The sequence below is a fragment of the Rhodnius prolixus genome, unplaced genomic scaffold (assembly GCF_049639745.1).
Source record: "Rhodnius prolixus isolate KJV_2025 unplaced genomic scaffold, Rpr scaffold_7, whole genome shotgun sequence".
NCBI lineage: Eukaryota > Metazoa > Arthropoda > Insecta > Hemiptera > Reduviidae > Rhodnius > Rhodnius prolixus.
In genome coordinates this window covers 19,189,005-19,209,576 of record NW_027411582.1, presented here as the reverse complement: position 1 = coordinate 19,209,576, position 20,572 = coordinate 19,189,005, and the positions used below count along the sequence as shown (strand labels likewise).

Below are 20,572 nucleotides of genomic sequence, written 5' to 3'. Positions count from 1 at the left end.
ATGGAAAGTGGAAGGGCCTCATAAGTGGAATAGCCTAGGGTCCCTTTTCATCTAAATCCGGCCCTGCCCCTAATGTATACTTTTGATTTGGCTTCGAAACTTCATAAGTTTCAATTTATTTTTATTCATATTTATATTAATTATTTATTCATATAAATACATGTAAATTTTATTCATATTAATTTTTTCAATTGATAAATTATTTATTTATTTATAATAATTAATAATAATAAAAGCGGATTAGCAGGAAACGTTACTTAATTATTCATGTTTACACAGAATGGATTCAAGTCAAGAGCATTTAAATAAGCAATTGATCAAATCAAGAAAACGAAAAAAAATGAACTAAGTGAAAACACAAAACAAATTCAAAATTAAAGAAAAAGAATTAAAGATAGGTAAAAACTGGCAATTTTGATGTCATAACAACACCCCCTACTTTATCGCAAACTCCTGCCCATTCGCTGACTTACCCAAACTTTTTAAAAGGCAATGAAAGGTGGGAAGTTTTTTCAGTTAGTTGTTTATCAGTTAACAATTTTTAACAACATGGTCTTATTAAGTACAGTTTGTATATTTTTAGTGTCGTTCTCATTACATTATTTAATAAAAACTGTTATGTGGGTAATAAGGGCTGAAAATATGACTGCTAATATACCAGGTCCAAAACCCTGGCCAATTATTGGGAATGCTTTGCTTCTAACTCGACTTAGAAGTTCTAAAGGTAATAAGTATTATCAATATTTTTTTCTCAGCTAAAGAAAAGGTAATGTTACACATTGTAAAGAATTAATTTTCTTTTTCCTTTTGCGGAGATCCCGGATTCGAATCCAGCTACTGGACATTACATTTTCTCCTTCTAGGTGCTTCTTACTTCAGACAGTTTCTGGTATTTGTCTGTAATGAGAGAATACTTTCCAGTAGCTGGCAGTGCATTGAAAGAAAGGACCCATTGCTTGGCATGCTCTGTAACCGAAAAATCCCGATAGATGGCAGGAGCTGCCTCAATTGGCTATATTTTTATTATAACAGGCGTGATGGTCAAAAACAGCATTCATAATGTTGGCGAACATTCGGCTAGGCCAGGGATCGGCAACCTATTTCAAGTAGAGAGCCATTTCTCTTTAAATAATTTTAATAAATCTTACCAAGAGCCGCAAGGATGATAGTGTAAAGAAATCTGTAGATCAATTCGTATTCGCAAATTATTATTTTATGATATTCAATAACATTTAAATGTTTTATATATTTATTTTTTCATATTGCAAAGTAAATAAACACATAATAACTTAACGAATGAAAAGGCGGCAGCTTACGATATAAATCAAGTACTTTATTTTCATATTGTATAATTCTATTCAATTTCGAACCTATCACATTTAAAATTATTTTTGAAAAAATACCTTTAATAAATGGAATTTTCATTCGTTTCAATAAAATTAAAATATAATAAAATAAAATAAAATATTAAGATTCTTTAAAAAAAATAACGTAATTTTGACAGTAAACTGAAATTTGTTTTCCATATTTTAAAATACCATAACTTTTGAAAAACCTAACCGATTTCAAAAATTTTTTTTTTGTTCTTTTTAGGAGCTCAAATACTATAAAAATATGCAACAAAAAATATAACGTTCCATTTGAAAAACAAAAGTTGGATGCTGTATCACGAGATACAGGGGTTTCAAAAAATGGGTCAATCATTGAAAATAAACTAGACTAAAAATGATTAAATACGTGTTTTTTTATTTTTTCGAAATTTCCCGCCGTTAAAAAAAAAATTGGGTGGAGCATATAACTTTGGTCACCCTGTATTTTGGGCAGGCTGAAGAGCCACACTATTTGGATAAAAGAGCCGCATGCGGCTCGCGAGCCGCGGGTTGCCGACTCCTGGCTAGGCCAGTGGTCGGCAAAGTGCGGCTCCAGAGAATATTTTCATTTAAAAAAAAACTTGGTAAGAAAAAAAATTACATCTTATTTTGATAAATTAAAATTCTTCTATAAATCGAGAACATGTATAATTTTTTGTTTAAGTTAAAAGATAGATAGGTAATTAAAATTTTATATTGTTGTAAAAATACGTAACGAACATCGAGTTTAATTTTATTAGTTTTCGTAAACGTAAACACAAACCATGTACAAGCTACCGGCTGAAATTGTTCGTATGTTACAGCAGGTTTCAGGAATTTAAAAACAGCAGAGCAACTTTAGCATTGGTCAAAAATTCTCTTAATGCTACGATAACCGAGTTGAAATTTTCTCCTTTTGAAATTGACATTGGTAGCTTTGAAATACAATTGCTGAATTTAAAAAACAAGGAGATATGGCGCTCTAAATTCGAACGTCATTGTGTTGAATTGGAAATATTGGAGAAGAAAAAATGTGATCTTAGTTCACAACACAAGTGGTCTGCTTTGAATGACCTGGAGAAGGAAGACATAATCATTTTCAACGTTTGGAATAGTATTCCTGACTCTTACGATCAGCTGAAAAAGCTCGCGTTTGCTGTTCTTTCCCTTTTCGGTTCTACATATATGTATATGCGAACAATCTTTTTCAAGCATGAACATTATCAAGAGTAAACTGAGAAGTCGTCTTATTGATGAGAACTTGGAATCATGCCTAAAATTAAAAACAACAACATACAAACCTGACTTACTCAAACTTTCCAAGGAGATGCAAGCACATTGTTCGCATTAATAAATATTTATTAAGTATGAAATTTAGTTTTATTTAGTGTACTACTTATTTAGTGTAATAAAAGTTTACTAAAAAAGCAGATTTGGCTCCCAATTTTTTTTAAAACTGTTGTAATGTTCATATTTGGCTCTTTGGCTAATAAGTTTGCCGACCACTGGGCTAGGCCAATGCCGCTTATTCCGTTAATGCCATATTTTGCGTGAGTCAATAATTTGTATTTGGTTTTTCCATTACTTTTTTTATTATAATTTTCAGTTTAACATATCAGGGTTAAGTGTAGTTTTTAAGTTTAGGTCACAGTTCCGATTTTCAGTTATTTTGAGTTTTATGTTCTTTTAATATCAATAAAGTTTGTTTTATGTTCGATTATAACATAATATGAGAGTTAGTTATTTAGTTTCTTGACGCCTTTTATCACTATTGAACCCTCCCACCACACAGCGATGCCCCTCTAGATGCACCCCCCTTACGGGAACTTTTATAGTTGGGGCTGGTTAGGGTTACCGTTTCTACGGCTATCTGGCTCCCAAAATATTACCGGACTCCCTTTGAGGACGCCCGAAAGAGGACCTCTCTCACCCCAGCTCTAATATTAGTTCCAAGGCCACTATCGATTTACTTCTGTACTAGCATCACAACTAATCTTAACGATACACTAACCAATCAACTGTCTATTTCCGGAGTAATGGCTCGTATACAACGACGTCCTGCAACCAACCAGCAACTAGCCTAGCAAACTGTGGTGGAGACTGATATTTCCTCATTTTGATTTTATCATCACCTTTGTGGATTTCCTCAAATTGGGCCTTTAATATTAAACTTTATTCCTCATTTCTAATAGCACATTAAATTCTCCGAGAAAATACCAGACTGTTAATAAATATAATTTCCTTTTTTATTAGCTTTTAGTGACCGTACAATTTTTATATTTAAGATTCAATTTAGCGATGAATCGGTCCAGAATAAAGAACACCTTTTTGCCAACGTTTCGACGAATATATTACCTTCTTCAGGGCGTTTTCTGTAACTCAACCAACCCGCATAGCCACGCTAAAACGATGGCAAAAAGACGGAATTTTTTTTCTTTGTTCTGAACCGATTCCTCGCTAAAGTTAATCATTAATATAATTTCCATTATTATTATTATAGTTTGCAATGTTTGTTTCAGAAACTTTTCAGTTCCTAATCGGTTTGTGTAATGCATTCAGCTTACCTGCTGGGCTGATTAAATTTTGGGTTGGACCAAGACTTGGAATTATAGCTACAAATCCGAAGCACATAGAGGTAGATGAGTTTAATCCATTAAAATAGTTTAGGAAATGTAAACAGGGTGTTCATTTTAAGACGGCTCAAATGCATTTCATGCTTAAACGGTTGATCTGAGCGAAAATGTGGTAGAGGAAAAATTTGTTGCCCGTCACCTCTAGTTTCAGAATATGTGACTTGATTTTAGATTCCTGCCCGTATACGCGGCTGACGCGCGACCAAAAGTGACGGTTTGCAGTTGATCCCTATTTTCATATACACATTTTTAAAGAGTATAAAAAGTTATGAAAGAAACCGGAAACCGCAATTCGATATCTTAAAAATTAAAGGTGCTAGACCATTTCAAAATCTGGTATTTATTAATCATACTTCAATTTTTTAACTTGTTATCAAAGAGAAAGAAGAGCACGCGATAGGTCATTTTTATGTATTTTTTCATCCCCTTTCTACTAAAAATATTGCCAATATTGCTAGTAAAGCTAGTATTTTTCTTAATATCAGGAAATAAGTCGTTTTCCGAGTGATTTTCTAATAGAAATCAAATGTTAAGAGCTTTAGATGTTCTTACACAATTTAATTAATTGTGAAAATAAATGATATAAAACCGACCAGTTTCTCCATTCTTACATAAAAATCTGGGGTACCAACCTTATATTGTTACTATCGATCAATTATGAGATCGCTGAAAATCTGGAGAATTTTGTCACTGTTAACTTCAAAAATTGGGGTTAAAGACAGACTTGGGTGGGATTCATATTAGGTGATTTTTTTTTTTTTCAGACAATTCTGACAAGTCCAACTGCATTGAAGAAAGATCCAATCTATAATTTTGCTGGATTAGTAGGAAATGGTATATTCGTTAGAAATGGTAATATCTAATCACGTAATTTTTTATTTATATTTATTTTAAAAAATCGATTGAATAAATAATAATAATTTTCTTCCAATCAGGTCGCAGATGGGAAGAATTGCGTAAACCATTGAATAAATTGATGACTAAAAAGATAGTAGAATCAAATCTGAATATGTTCCATGAGAAATCTATAATATTGTGCCAAGTATTAAAGAAATATGCAGACTCAGGAGAAAGTTTCAATTTAAGACATTATGCTACAAATTTTACATTAGATGCTATATGTGGTTAGTAAATAGTATATTCTTGGACTGGCAGTTTAGACCTCAGCCTTGAAAAAGAATATGTAAAAAAAAAGAGACCGTGCCAAAGGGGTAATAATTACAAGCACTCAAAACAGGCATGTCAAAGACAATTGACATCAAGGGTCATTTTAAGATTTCCACAAATAGCTACGGGCCGCATGATTAAAAAACTCGAATTAATAAAAAGTTTTGATTTACTATTATTAACACAAAAAGTATATCCTTAACAAAAACTTACAGTTTAAAATGTTAAGTATAAGGGTTGATTAAACGCCAAAAGGTACACAAATCAGCGAGTACCCAACATTTCATTAATACTTCATTAATATTTAAGTAATTCTACTGCATTAATTTTCATTAATAAGTTATTTTTTAGAATTTATTAGATATCACAGACCCTTATGCTGGCCATTTTCGTCTACAAAATATATGTTCAAGTAGCACTGTAGATTGACTGTAATATCTAGTTATTTATAATAATCAAACTATTAATTACAGGTTAAAAAGAAAAACGTTATAAAAAATAAAATAAAAATATGAGGCTAAAAAATTCAAAACCTTGTTTAAAAAAATGCTTACACCAACTTACATCAATGATTTTGTTTATTTTATTTATTTATTTTTATTTCTTAAATAAAAATCGTCGGTTTAAGTTTATTCTTCGATTAAAGTAATTGTTATTTTATGAAGTAGTCAAACGTTTATAACAATAGGTAATAATTATCTGGCTTTATCGCAAATAATATAGTTTTCTTCAATTACATTCTCCATCTAGGTGTTCTTCCCACAATGTTGTATATATGTAATATAAAATAAATAAGATATGCATATTTTTAGGACAGCTAATTATTCCAGTATTTTACTATAAGTAAAATTAGGGGGACTAAATTAAATTACAATAGAGAAATGAATAATTATTGTTTAATAATCTACTTGTTATTAACTGTGTGTTAATTGTGCTCACGAATATTTCGGTAAGACGAATTCAAGACAGTAGCCGACTCTAACTTTGTCTTTTTCTACTTTAACATGCATGTACGTATATGTGATTTATCATAATTATAACAAAAAAATAATATAAATGAAGTGGCCAGCATAAGGGTCTGTGATATCTAATAAAATCTAAAAAATAACTTATTAATGAAAATTAATGCAGTAGAATTACTTAAATATTAATGAGGTATTAATGAAATGTTGGGTACTCGCTGATTTGTGTACCTTTTGGCGTTTAATCAACCCTTATACTTAACATTTTAAACTGTAAGTTTTTGATAAGGAGATTTTTGTACCTTTTGGATAGATTTTCCTTTTTGTCTATTTTACAAAGTTACATATCTGCTTTACAGATTTTTTTAAAATTTGGAATAAGCAATTCTATCATTATAACCTGATAAGGTGTTAACTACCACTGGAGAGATCTTTTTAAAAAATGATTGTAGTTGCGGCTCCCAAACCATCCTCAATAACAATTTTTTTGAGAAAGCGTTTTGAATAACATAGGAAGGTATTTGTACGTAAATAGCAAAATTAAACTGCGATTTCAGTACTTCCTTTTAAGAGGAGTAAGAAAAATAAACTAGGATTGCAGTACTTCTCCCTAAAAGGCAAAGAGGCAAAGATTTTTTAATCGAACAATTCATTGATTTAAATCGGTTCACTCATTGATAATTTAAACGATTGCAGTACTTCCTCTTAGTAGGAGCAAGAGAATCAGCAACGTAGAGGAGCTTTAACCACTTATTCGAGCTGAATTTTATCAAAATCGGACTAAGCGTTATAGAAATATTGGTAATAATAGTTTTAGAAAGGGCCTTATTTGGGTGGGGCAAACTCCCCTCCTTATGAGGCACGGTGCCGAGGCTTTTAAAGTGCAAATCTGTAAAAAATTTCGATTCGAATGACACTTCATTCATAAAAATCGGTTCACGTGTCGATAATTTGAAACGATTGCTATACTTCCCCTTAACAAGTGTAAGAGCTGATCGCCGCTTTAATGTTACGTAGGGGAGCCCTAACCCTATCATCCTAACAAATTTTATCAAAATCGGGCCAAGATTTACAGAGTAATTAGTAATAATAATTTTGGAGGGGGCCTTACATAAAGGGGGCTAACTCCTCTCCCATTCGATGTACAGCGTCGGGACCCCCAAAAGGCACATCTACATAAAATATTGAATCGAATGACACCTCATTCATGAAAATCGGTTCACGCGTTTTGGCGCTACGTTGTTTACAAAAAAGGTAACAACAAGAACAACAACAACAAGAAGAACAAGAACAAGAACATTTTTTGAAAAAGCCGTTTTTGCTCATTTTCGGCAACTTTTTTCTCGAAACCTATTAGATCTGGGTGGTTGCAAAAAAATTACAGTTATAAAGGAGGGTTTGGAGTAAGATTTAAAGAAAATTTGGGAATTTTATCTTCTATAGAAAAAGAGAAAAAAATTGTCAAAGTTGGGTGTTTTTCAACGTTACGCTTTTTCGTGCAGTTTTTGATGGTCAACCCTTATACAACTGTCCTACCGGACAGTTTTAATTAAGAAAATAAAATCAAATAATAAAATGTCGTACAAAAAAATTATGAAATCATTTTTTTGGATGAAACTTGGCCACGTTTTTCTTAAAACACATCTTCGTAATTTGGTTGAATTTCGTTGGCAGTTCTGATTTTTAAAATAGATTGAACTGCTAGGCTACTGCCATTTTGTTGGACGCTGCTGCTACTCTTCCAACAACTGCTAAGATGGGAACTACGTTTAATTGTGAACAATTTAATTGTTACAATTAAATTTTATAATTTCCAAACATCGTGACGGGCCGCAGGTCTACGCTGGCCTCTTGCTTCACATGCCTGACCCATAGGGGGATCTACTATATCATCGCCCGGTCACTGCTAGCTAACCAGTGGCTTAAAGCACATGCGCGAACAAGTCTAAGATGTGGACGTTTCAACACCCAGTGTAAAGAATCTCGTGCCTGCCATGTCAAGCAACGGACATGTAGCCTGGAGCAGTCAGTTATCTTTTTACTCGGTCAAACAAAACATAAAATGACCACCATTGTCCAGATACTGCTGGCTTTTATGCCTCCTGAATCCGTAATGTCCACTAAATTAGTAGGCCCACTAAAACTCTTACAAGACCTTTGGTTTTATCTTAGCCTAATCTGCCTTTAACATATCAAAATTGGTAAATACCGATAAATTAATAAAATATGTTTTAATGACTTTTAGTTTCAAATTTTGGTTACGATTTGAACGAGCTCGAGAATGAAAGACATCATGTTTTAGAACGGATGGAGAGGTAATTTTTAATCACTTATCCTTTAAAAATGTTTAAAAAAAAATAAGTAAATAAACAGATATCCTAATATGTTTTATAGGATTGTAGAGATGATGTTGGAACTGTTAAGTAATTTTCTGAACATGATATTCTTCCAATTGGTAAGTATTTCCGCAAACGGAAGAGGTGTCGTCGAGGATAGCAAATCGTATTGGAAATTATCTTACGAGGTACGAATGTGTTAACAAAAATATACTACCGGATATACTAAAAATATACTATATTATGTAGTATACAGGTATATTTATACTGATAAGTTTGATTTAAGCATAATTTATGAATATCATTATTCATCTTTAGGTTGGTGAAAAATTGCAAATCAATGTTGCCTCAAATTCTTCCAAATTTTATTTTAGAAGAAAAATCTTAAATTTTTTTCAATTTTCATTCAAGAATCCATAAACAGAGATTACACGTTGATATTGAAGTTTCTAATTTTTCTGTGAGTAAAAAGTGATGGAGATTCTGTTGAAACTGCTATTAAATTTCCATTTTGACGTGAATACGTCTTTAAATTTGATATCATATGGAGGCAATCCAAAAAAAACCTAATGATAACAAAATCGGGGGATACAGTTTGGCATTATAGTTTCGAATCTATCGTCTACATCCAAAATTAAATTAGACCACTGGATAGCTAAAGGATCAAAGAATTCATTACAATAAGCAGTGACGCATCGCGCGCGGTGGAGAGGGAAGCGCCGCCATTTTGAGATCATTTTGCTGCATATCGAGATTTGCAATTAGTATAACTTTTGACTCGGAGAAGCTATGATATTCGTTTAAGTTTTAATCGTCAGCTGTCGTCACAATCTATCGATTGTTTATAAAACATTAGTGTAAAATAGTGACAGTGAATATAATAAGGTGTTAGAATAAAAAAATATTATCAAAAATATATAATGTCGGCCCTATACGCGTCGAAAAGCCAAAACCAAATAGAGAGATCGTATACGGTTGGAAAGGGCTTCTCAAGAACAATCGAATGGTAATAATAAAACACCATATGACCGAGTCAAGCTGTGCCGGGAGCGTAAAAGAATGAATGCGGCCGAGCGGATTAACGACGGTGTCAATACATCTGCAGCTGGGGCAGATCTACATCGAGAACGGACTGTATAGGCATACATTGTGTTCGATCATTGATTATGAAGACACATTGGGCAGCAGCTAGTGCACGTTTCACTACGACGTTTGTCAACAATTCGGACATAAGTATGATGTGTGTGATCGTCTATGGTTTCTGCGCTCATTGAAGCTAACAAAAGAAAAACACTTACCACTACTTAATAATACTTCCCCTGAAGAGCCAGTAGCAAACTTTAAACTGTGCGGTACGTGTAAAAAAAAATCACTGGACTCGGACAAAGCGCCCACTTTGTCACGTTCGAACGGATTTGTGTATCCACCCAAAGCAACACGGGTTGCCCGCATTAGATCCAATCAGTGCTCGTCTCAGTATCACCGCGACTGCCATTCATGCAGATACATAGGCTGCGGTACGACGGCAGCTATGGTATGGTTTAATGTACCTGTGGATGTGGTCACAATGGTGCAATCGTGTCAATTTACCAGAAATCTCGAAGTTTCTTGTATGCCATTTTTGTCGTACTTTTCGTATCACAGACCTATAATTAATAAAGTTATATTGTAACACAGTAATTATTTGTTTCCTTGATTTCATCCTAAATACATAAATAAAAATATTCTGTATAAAAAATATAACCAGTTACCGTAATCGTATTCACGTACAACACACGGCCGTGTCCATGACAGAGCCACAGTTTTTTTTCCCCCAATTAAAGGCAAGAACTTTGAATTTTCCCAATAATATTTGTAGATCAACCAAATACTGTTTTCGAGAGCTGGAAAAAAAACCCAACTTGTTGGTATTCTCTTTTGGCTTGTAATGCCTCAGTTAACCATTTTATTGGTGGATAAAAAAACCTGTCCTGCATTTTCCTAATAATTATTTATAATATTAATGGCATTTTGAAGATTTCTTTTTTGTTTATTTAGATGTTACAAGTTAGAATGAAAGATAAACAAAAAATGGGAGGTACAGTACTATTATCACTTCTAATTAAATTTTAAATTACTCCTAGATAATTATGCTACCATTAATTATATATTGCAGAAGATATAGACGACAAACCTACTATGTACGCAGATGTTATCTTACAAAAGGCCAAACATTATAATCTTTCTTGGGAAGAGACTGGTAAACTTGCAACTGATTTTCTTATAGCCGTAAGTATTTATTTATTATAAGAACTTTTTTAAAAACAAAAATATAAGGAGTACGTACTCGTATTTTGAACAAGACCAGTTATTAGCAAGTCTAAATTAGTATTGGGTTTCAAAAAGATGTCCTGTTGCAAATAATATTCGAATGAAGTTAGTTTACTAGATGATACTTCATAGAGTAGATGAAATTAAGGTGCTGGCGCCATATTGGAAAAAAAATATATTCTCATCAAAAACACCTGGCCAAAAGGACCTTGAAAAATTCGAATTAGTAATAGGAAAGTTCATTGGCTAGAATATTTATTATTTAATTTTGTTCGCTGTAAAAATTACACCGTTTGAACAGAGTGTGACATTGTAGCTTGCTAGGACCCCTCTAAGATCAATTTTCGTTCAGAAAAAGTTACTATGTATCAGGTAAGTTCAGAAGAAAAGCCATTCTGCAAAAATCAATTCCGGTTAAATGATATTTTTATATCTATAGATAAGGTAATACATTTTATATTCTTAATATAATACAGCTGTTAGAACTGTACAATTTACTGGAATAGCACATTAGACGAGAGTGCTATAAACTCCTCCATAACAACTAACCTCCAATAATTTTTGTTAAAGTACATGTTTAAAATATTTCCTAACATTTTCTCAAATATTTCAGAGAGATTAGAAGTAAATGTTTAAAGTGCAATTCGTAACCATTGACTTCCTTATTTTAAGAGAATCTACTTTAAAAAACTGACTACTGGGTCCATCTAAAAGAGTTTTCAATGAATTAAACAATTGATAAACTAACACTGTTGTGTGTGCTCGTGAACACGTTTTCTTGTAAAAACAAACGTAAGTTTCTCATGCGAAGATAAAAGGAATCCTGGAAAATGATATACCGTTTGAAAGCCCATTAGACAAGGAAACTTTTATAAAAAGTGCCAGCACCTAGGTCTGATAATGATCACGTAAGGGACTAATGAGTTTTCTTAAAAATTTCGATTACTTTTATTTTTCCAGTATCCAGGAGGAATATTGAGGCTGTTTAGAGAATAAGTTATGCTTCGAAATGGTGTCAATTTTTAGAAAATTTATCTGTCTTTCTAAAAGTTCTAATAAAAACTTCTTGATTTAGACTAAGAGAGGTTAAATGTTTAGGGAGGATTCTCAGAGGCAGACTAGAATCTTAGAAAAAGTTCACTAGAAGAAAATAAAGCCTAATAGTTTCTGAGTGAAAACGGACATTCTATAAATTACGTTGCTAATCAGAATTTAATTGAAGGACAGTCTTTTGAGTGGTTAAATTTAATTATTTTCTTAAAGTTTTCGATATAGCATACATTTCGAAAAAAAGAATAACATTATAGGCCCGCTAAATGTTTACAACAAAAAGATCTCACAATTCGTTCAGATAATCTTACTGTAATTTCTGTGAACTTGTCAAAACAAAACTGGTTATAAAGAAAGATGCGTGAATTAACTGTTATATTGTAAACTATGGGATTGAAAAAATTACTGCCATTTCAGTCAAATTGTTTAAATTGTTTTCAAAACAGACACGAACAATTTAAACAATATATACGCAAACTTACTACAAAATACTTGACAGTTGGCAACACTGACTTCCACACAACCTAACACATATTACACATAGTCCGATCACACTCAGTCCATGAACCTAGTCCCTAGGTCGAAAGCTCGGCGAAATAAATTTTTCTAGACTGAAATGGCAGTTATTTTTTCAATCCCATTGAAACTATGAATCAGTCACCAAAAAGAATGAACAACATTGTAAACTATGTTCCCTTAAATTTTTCATTCCTGTTACCTAAGAAAATTTACATTAAACAAAAAAAATTAAAATGACTACCTAAAATATGTTTTTAGGGATTCGACACTTCAGCGGTTACCATATCCTACATTTTATTAATACTGGCCATGTATCCAGAACATCAAGAAGCTGTGTATCAAGAACAACTAGATATTTTAGGAGAAGATCCTAATGTAGCACCAACATGGGAACAACTATCTAAAATGTCCTACTTGACAAGAGTAATAAAAGAAGTAATGCGTCTATTCAGTCCACCTGGAATATTTAGGAGATTAACTGATGATTTAGATTTAGGTAAGGTATATAAAAGTATCTTAGAAAATGGCGAAAGAATTCAATTAGTTTTGAATTTGGTACTTTGAGCCATTTTTAAAAGTGTTCTTTTTGTTTAGTTTTTTTATCAAAAAGTATTACATTTTCTTTTTATCAAGAAGCTTTGAATATTTTTCAAATGCACAATTGATTGATTTAAAAAAACAAAACAAAAGAGCTACTTGCCACTATTGTAGCAATTTAGCAATTTATGCCTTTCAATTGTCTTATCGTCTTGTTTTAAAAGCGGATTTTGCACTAAACCTTTTATTAGCTCAGAAATTAATAACAGTAACATAGGGTTAGATTAATGGTTGGAGCAGCACTGTAGCGGGGAGCCTAATAACAATATGGATGCCACTACAGTAATTGATGCACCTCGATTAAAAATATGTATTATTAGTAGGAAACGGATTCGTATGTATTTACATATTTTTTTCTAGGCAATTTACAGACGTTTTTCAACTAGAAGTATTCATACTGACACTTTTTAAGCCGTTTGAGTCTACTTTTATTTCACATATTTCCACATATTTGGATGTTATCGCATATTTATACATATTTGATTTAAATAAATAAATATTTCTACATATTTAATCAAAATATGTACATATTTTTTCATATTTTTCATTTTGGACATATTTTCATAATTGGGAGGTGGTTGACAGGAACTGTGAACCACAGACTGTAGGGCTGTGAATCACAGTGGGTACAATGGTTGTTGTAATTTACACAGAATGCTACTAAACAGTGACGGGCACTTGTTAGTTCTTTGAAGTTGTCTGTCGATGTCTGTTCTTTCAGCTCGTTCGTTGAAGTGTCCAATTCATTTCGTTCGGTCACTTAGTGTATTCTTTTTTGGGTGAAATGCCACGAACATCGGCCTCAAACAAACAACTGGTTGCTAAATATCTTCGCGAGTTTCCAGCAGAACTTTTTCGAAGTGATGGAGACATTTTGTACTGCACAGCTTGTGACAAGCGCGTTTCTTGCTCTCAACGTTCCCAAGTCACCCAACATATTGCCACCGGATCGCACATAGAGAATAAAAACAGAAAGAAAGAGAGGACGTCCTATCAAGCCTTCCTTACATCTCCATCAAGTAAGTCTACTCTGAGTACAGATCTATGTCGGGCTTTGGTTAGAGCAGATATCCCTTTCCACAAACTTAAAAATCCTCATTTCAAAGGATTCATAGAGACCTATATTGGGAAAAAAATGCCTGACGAGAGCGCTCTGAGGAAAAACTACCTGGAAGATATCTATAAAGATACACTAACCAAAATTCGAGAACATATCAAAGATGTACCGATTTGGGTGTCAATTGATGAAACCACTGACGTTGAGGGCAGGTATATTGCCAATGCAGTTATTGGAAAACTTAACAGTGATGCTGATGTGGATTCAAAGCCATTCCTTTTGAACTGTGAGGTTCTCGAAAAATGCAATCATTCCACCATTTCACGATTTTCATAAAAAAAAATGTCCATTTTACTTAAATATTTTAAGAAAATCACATATTTTCCACATAATTGACGAAAATAAATGCATATTTCAATTAAATATTTGGCATTTTTAAATACATAAAAATCCGTTCCTTATTAATTACTGATGAAGCGAAACTAGTGACTTGTAGTAGTTTATGCTGGTTTGGTCAAACGGAATGAATAAAAAAGTGAATTCCCTTAGAGGGATTTTCACTTCCAGCTGATAAACGCTACCTAGGTTAGTCAGCGCAAACCACACAAGGTAGAGCTCAGACGAGTGGTGCCTCCTATTTACAATAAGTTAACTCATCTATCATCAAAAAAATTGAGTCCAAAGATCAACTAGGTGTATTTACTTAGCACACAAGCGCTATCTCTGGACTAACGGCCGTACTAAAGTATTAGTAAAGAAACAGCCTGCTTACATACAACCTTTTCAAGAAAATTGCTCTAACAAATATCTTTTGTAAAACATTTTTATACTTGATTAGAGGTAAGTGCGCTGAGAGAAGCGTATTTTAGGCTGGATATCTTCTTAAGCTTAGTAAATTAACCATAATAACTTTATTATTTGTAGGGAAATGGAAGATGTTTTGTCTAAAATATTTACATTTTTAATCATGTATACATTATGCCAAGGATAGGCCAATGCTTTCTCAGGATATATTCCAAATCTTTGCCCTTGTTACCGAGCAAAATGAACTTAAAGCTTTAGTGGAATGTTCTAATCTGCATGAATATCGGAGGTAGAATCAGGTTATCCTGCATTATGGAAAATGTGATAGATCAAAGCCCAAAATACACAAAAAATAAAATAATGCACTGATTAGAATTGTCTACAATAATTAGAATAAAAATCGACGATTCTTTAGGTTTATATTTCAAAATTTACATCATGAATATAATACTCGAATACAAAGAATATAGTAGTCCACACAGTTGTCATAAGTTTGTTCATAGTACGCAAATATTTAATGTGTAAATATTTGTAATGTGTAAATATTATTACATTATTATTAACTTATATGTGTAAATATATTTATTTTTAAAAATGTTTAAGGATAATTGCGATTTTATGTGAAAAGCGAACCATATGTTTTTGTTTAGCGAAGTGCAATCTATTGGCGCTAATAACTCTGGGAATTAATTTGCCTAAAAAAAATTATTTAAGTCCGTAAATTTCAAATATGTTATTGATATTATAATCTTATTTCAGGAGAAGGTTACAAACTTCCTAAAGGAAGCACAGCCTTCATTTTATTTTATTACCTACACAGAGATCCAACATTATGGGCACATCCATTCAAATTCCATCCAGATCACTTTCTACCAGAAGAATGTACCAAAAGACCAAAAAATGCGTATTATCCTTTCAGCTGGGGTCCAAGGTCGTGTCCAGGTAATTATATATGTATCGATTTTTTTTTTCTTTTTTACTTTTCAGAAGTCTGGTTGTGAGTTCTCTCTTATTTTAAGTCATGCTACTTTAAAAATTGACCACTGGTCCATCTAAAAGAGTTTTCAATGAATTAAACAACTTGATAAACTAACACTGTTGAGTGCTCGTGAACACGTTTTCTTGCAAAACAAACGTAATTTCTCGTACGAAGATAAAAGGAATCCTGGAAAATGATATACCGTTTGAAAGCCCATTAAACAAGGAAACGTTTTATAAAAAGTGCCAGCACCTAGGTCTGATAATGATCACATAAGGGCCTAATGAGTTTTCTTCCAAAATTTTCGATTACTTTTACTTTTCCAGCATCCGGAGGACGTAGAGGGAAGATTGAGGCTGTTTTGAGAATAACTTATGCTTCCAAATGGTATCAATTTTTAGAAAATTTATCTGTCTTTCTAACCGTGTCAACAAGAATCGAATTCGGACTAAAATTGTCTGTGTAATAACATTTTTATTGGGAAAAAGTAATGATTTTAGAAAAAAAAGATTTAAAGGGACATCACTCAAGAACAGTGGAAAATATGAAGTTGGTTAATACGTTATTGAACTCCACTTTAGATGTACTACACACAGTAGGCCTATGGACATTACTTACTGGTTCACCCTGTATAACCCTCGTAACATCTGTTACTACCCATGGAGGCTCTCTACCAAAGTCAAGCCCCCAAGGTTCCTGAAATAGTCTAAGGATGGCTCCCCCAGATCAAAAAGAGAACCAAGCTCTTCTGGAAGGTTCTAAAAAGAGAAGAGAGCCGGTATTCAGAAAAACAAAATCTCTTTGTTTTCTCTTCCGAATTGTTCCCAATTCTAGTAACCATACAGGCTCTCTAGAAGAATTAAAAGGGATTAGCTAGCCGGCAAATTGGGATAACTACTCTTACCAGCGTCAGAAGACACCTCCAAATTCTACAAAGAGGCATATTCTGAATCTTTTATTAACGCCCCGGGCTGTTTTGGCAGAACTCCAGGTAGTAAGGAGCAGATTTGGGGTAATTCTTGTAAAGCCTTAGCACCTCTTCCACCAAGGAAGAGTATGTATATTCGTAAATGTCTGGTGAGGAAGAAGGATAAATATATCCTTCTTCCTCACCAGACATTTACGAAGGCCTTCTGGAAAGGCCAAAGGCCCTCTCAAGTAAGCAGCAATAGGAAAAGGCTATATTCTTTAAGGAGGCACCTGGTTAGAAGCTTGTTTTCAATACAAATACCTTATTCCACCCACCTTTCGGCATGGGACGCATGCCTTCTTGGACTGGGCTAGTGAAATGCTGTAAAGAGAGGGGATAAGAAGTCTTAGATATCTAGCACCGTGGCGCAATAAGCTCCTTCCCCACCTGTTCTTAGTTGCTCCCTCCTAGCATCAAGATGGAGAGTTCTAAGATTGGGAATTAACCTCAATCCCAATCATTAACGAGACAACGGGACTAGCTGAACCAAATCCAGTTTGGACTACTACTAGGACAGTGGTCCAGGAGCGTCACGAAGAGGTAGAAATAGGATTTTGCTCTTATTGATTATTTTCTATCCACTCATTAAGCTACGAATGAATGCTCATGGGGATAGTATAATTAAATATGAGAATTGTAATCTTCTAAAATCAGACTCATAAGTTCTTTGGGACTGATAGAGGAATCTTTTGTAGCTGTGGCTTAAAATGATAAAACCCACATTTATATCATGAGGTAGTATATGTTATCAGTATTATCATGGGCTGCAAATTCCCGGGCCTAACAAAGAAAACACGGTTTGTTTTGTTCAAAATTAGCTTTATTCATCAACGTAATTTCGATCAAGAACAACGCAATCATTCCAGCGCCGCTCTAACATTTCAATACCACTTTTGTAGAACGATTTATCTTTTTCCTCAAAATAGGCTTCAGTTTCAGCGATAACCTCTTCATTCGAGCGAAATTTCTTACCAGCGAGCATTTTTTTTTTAGGTCTGCGAACAGCCAAAGTAGTCGCTGGGAGCCAAATCTGGCGAGTACGGTGGATGTGGGAGCAATTTGAAGTTCAATTCATGTAGTTTTGCCATTGTTTTGATTGACTTGTGAAACGGTGCGTTGTCTTGATGAAACAAAAATTTTTTTCTTTGCCAAATGCGGTCGTTTCTTTGCAATTTCGGCCTTCAAACGCTCCAATAACGCTATATAATATTCACTGTTGATGGTATTTCCCTTCTCAAGATAGTCGATGAATATTACACCACGCACATCCCAAAATACCGAGGCCATAACCTTTCCAGCCGCTTTGTTGTGCTTTCGGCCGCTTTGGACGAGCTTCACCAGTTGCTGTCCACTCAGATGACCATCGTTTTGATTCCGGAGTGAAGTGATGGATCCATGTTTCATCCATTGTCACATATCGACGCAAAAATTTCGGTTTGTTACGTTTAAACATGGCCAAACACTGCTCAGAATCATCAACACGTTCTGGTTTTTAGTCAACAGTGAGCAAACGCGGCACCCACTTTCAACAGAGATAAAACCAACACGTTCTTTTGATATCTTTACGATGTCAGCTAACTCACGCAATTTCACTTTTCGATCATTCAAAACGATTTTGTGGAGTTTTCTTTAAGTTTACTGGTGTTATCGCCTCATTTGGACGTCCACTGCGTTCTGCATCATCGGTGTCTCTACGACCACGTTTGAAGTCAGCAAACCACCGTTTTATTGTTGTTTCTGATGGAGCAGAGTCCCTATAACACTTTTCAAGCCATTGCTTCGCTTGAACGGTATTTTTTCCCATCAAGAAGCAGTGTAAAATTAAAAAACGAAATTGTTTTTGATCCTTTGTTTTGAAAATAACAAAAGTAGCGTCACTCTTAGCGTAATAACTCACAAACTAATGAATAGAATATCATGAAATTTAACAGCTGTCTTTTGAAGGTTAGTACTAACTGGAAAAGAGGTGAATGCGATACAACTAGCGCCAACTATGTGTTAAGCCCGGGACTTTTCAGCCCATGTGTTATATCTGCAGATATTTTGCGTAAAATATTACTACAACAAATAAAATGAAACCAAATAGAGTTTGAGTTCTAAACTAATCATTAAATTTGTTTTTCTAGGAAGTACGTACGCGATGGCAGGGAATAGAACACTTATTTCTACTATTATTAGAAAATACAAATTTGATACAGACTTAACATTTGATTCGTTAGAATACAAGTATTCCATATTACTGGAGGTAAACCAAGGATACATGGTCAGAATTAAACCAAGATATTGAAGTAATAAAATTAGGTAGAAAATAAAAATGATTTATTCCTGTAAATTATTAAATCAGCAAAATCTTTGCATATTCAGTTATTAAGTTAGATTTTGTTTAATTAACGAATACCTTCATTATTTCAAAAGAATACTTATTATGATTAAATTAGGAATAATTAACGTTTGAAGTTATTTTAATAAAGTTTTTAGCACCTAATGAATTAATGTGCTAATTTACAGGTCTAGTTGGTATGCTAAGTCTTCTAAGGGTAACCAAAAGTTACTCCTTAATATTCTTCCAGTTTTGTTTTAACCCAGCTTGTACAATTTATTGGTTTTTGGATCTTCCATTCTAATTTTAGTTACAAGACCAAATAACCTCTTTTCTTTACTTGAAACAAGTATTATGTCAAGTATTTTAAGGACCACACAGGTCTGAGAGGAAATGAAATGGTGGATGGATGAAGCCAAGGAAGCGATCTCCCTATAACATACATCTCCACACTCAATGTTAGTCTCCGATATTAAAAATTATGCAAAAGCGGAGTGCTATACCCTAATGGCAGCGGATATACGAATTGTCAAAGGCGAGAAAAGGCCCAATTTTACACAGCTATACAATCTAGGGTCCCTCAAAAGACCATGGTTTTACAGATATAAGAACAACAATAGGAAGTTTGTTAGCACAGTCTTTAGAATAAAAGATAAAATTCCCAAATTTTCTTTAAAATGTAGGGCAAATCCTCCTTTACAACTGTAATTTTTTTGCAACAACATAGATCTGATAGATTACGAGAAAAAAGTTGCTGAAAATGAGCAAAAACGGCATTTTGAAAAAATGGTTGTTGTTCTTCTTCTTGTTCTTCTTGTTGTTGTTGTTACCTTTTTTTGTAAACTGCGTAGCGCCTAAACGCGTGAACCGATTTTCATGAATAAGGTGTCATTCGATTCGGAATTTTATGTAGATGTGCCTTTTGGGGGTCTCGACGCTGTACATCGAATGGGAGAGGAGTTAGCTCCCTTTATATAAGGCCCCCTCCAAAATTATTATTTCTAATTTCTCTGTAAATCGAGACCCCCAAAAGGCACATCTACATAAAATTCCGAATCGAATGACACCTCATTTATGAAAATCGGTTCACGCGTTTAGGCGCTACGCAGTTTACAAAAAAGGTATTTCTTTCTCTGTAAATCTTGGCCCGATTTTGATAAAATTTGGTAGGATCATTGGGTTATGGCTTCCCTACGTAACATTAAAACGACATTCTGCTCTTACACTTGTTAAGAGGAAGTATAGCAATCGTTTCAAATTATCGAGATGTGAACCGATTTTCATGAATGAAGTGTCATTCGTATCGAAATTTTGTTCAGACTTGTATTTTAAAAGTCTCGACGCTATGCCTCATAAGGAGGGGAGTTTGCCCCACCCAAATAATAGACAAAAAGAAAAATCTATCCAAAAGGTACAAAAATCTCCTTAACAAAAACTTACAGTTTAAAATGTTAAGTATAAGGGTTGATTAAACGCCAAAATGCACACAAATCAGCAGGTAACCAACATTTCATTAATA

At 33.6% G+C, this 20,572-nt stretch overlaps 1 protein-coding gene across 1 annotated transcript; it reads left to right on the top strand.

The window, feature by feature from the left end:
- The first annotated feature begins 502 nt into the window (after positions 1–502).
- Positions 503–19,963, top strand: LOC141447114 (cytochrome P450 4c3-like). Its single transcript, XM_074114317.1, has 11 exons — positions 503–724; positions 3,869–3,984; positions 4,747–4,834; positions 4,918–5,106; positions 8,357–8,426; positions 8,506–8,635; positions 10,485–10,524; positions 10,603–10,715; positions 12,585–12,822; positions 15,544–15,726; positions 18,860–19,963. Exons 1-11 carry the CDS (start codon positions 550–552, stop codon positions 19,018–19,020), a joined length of 1,503 nt encoding a protein of 500 aa, XP_073970418.1. The 5' UTR covers positions 503–549; the 3' UTR covers positions 19,021–19,963.
- Positions 19,964–20,572: the final 609 nt, after the last annotated feature.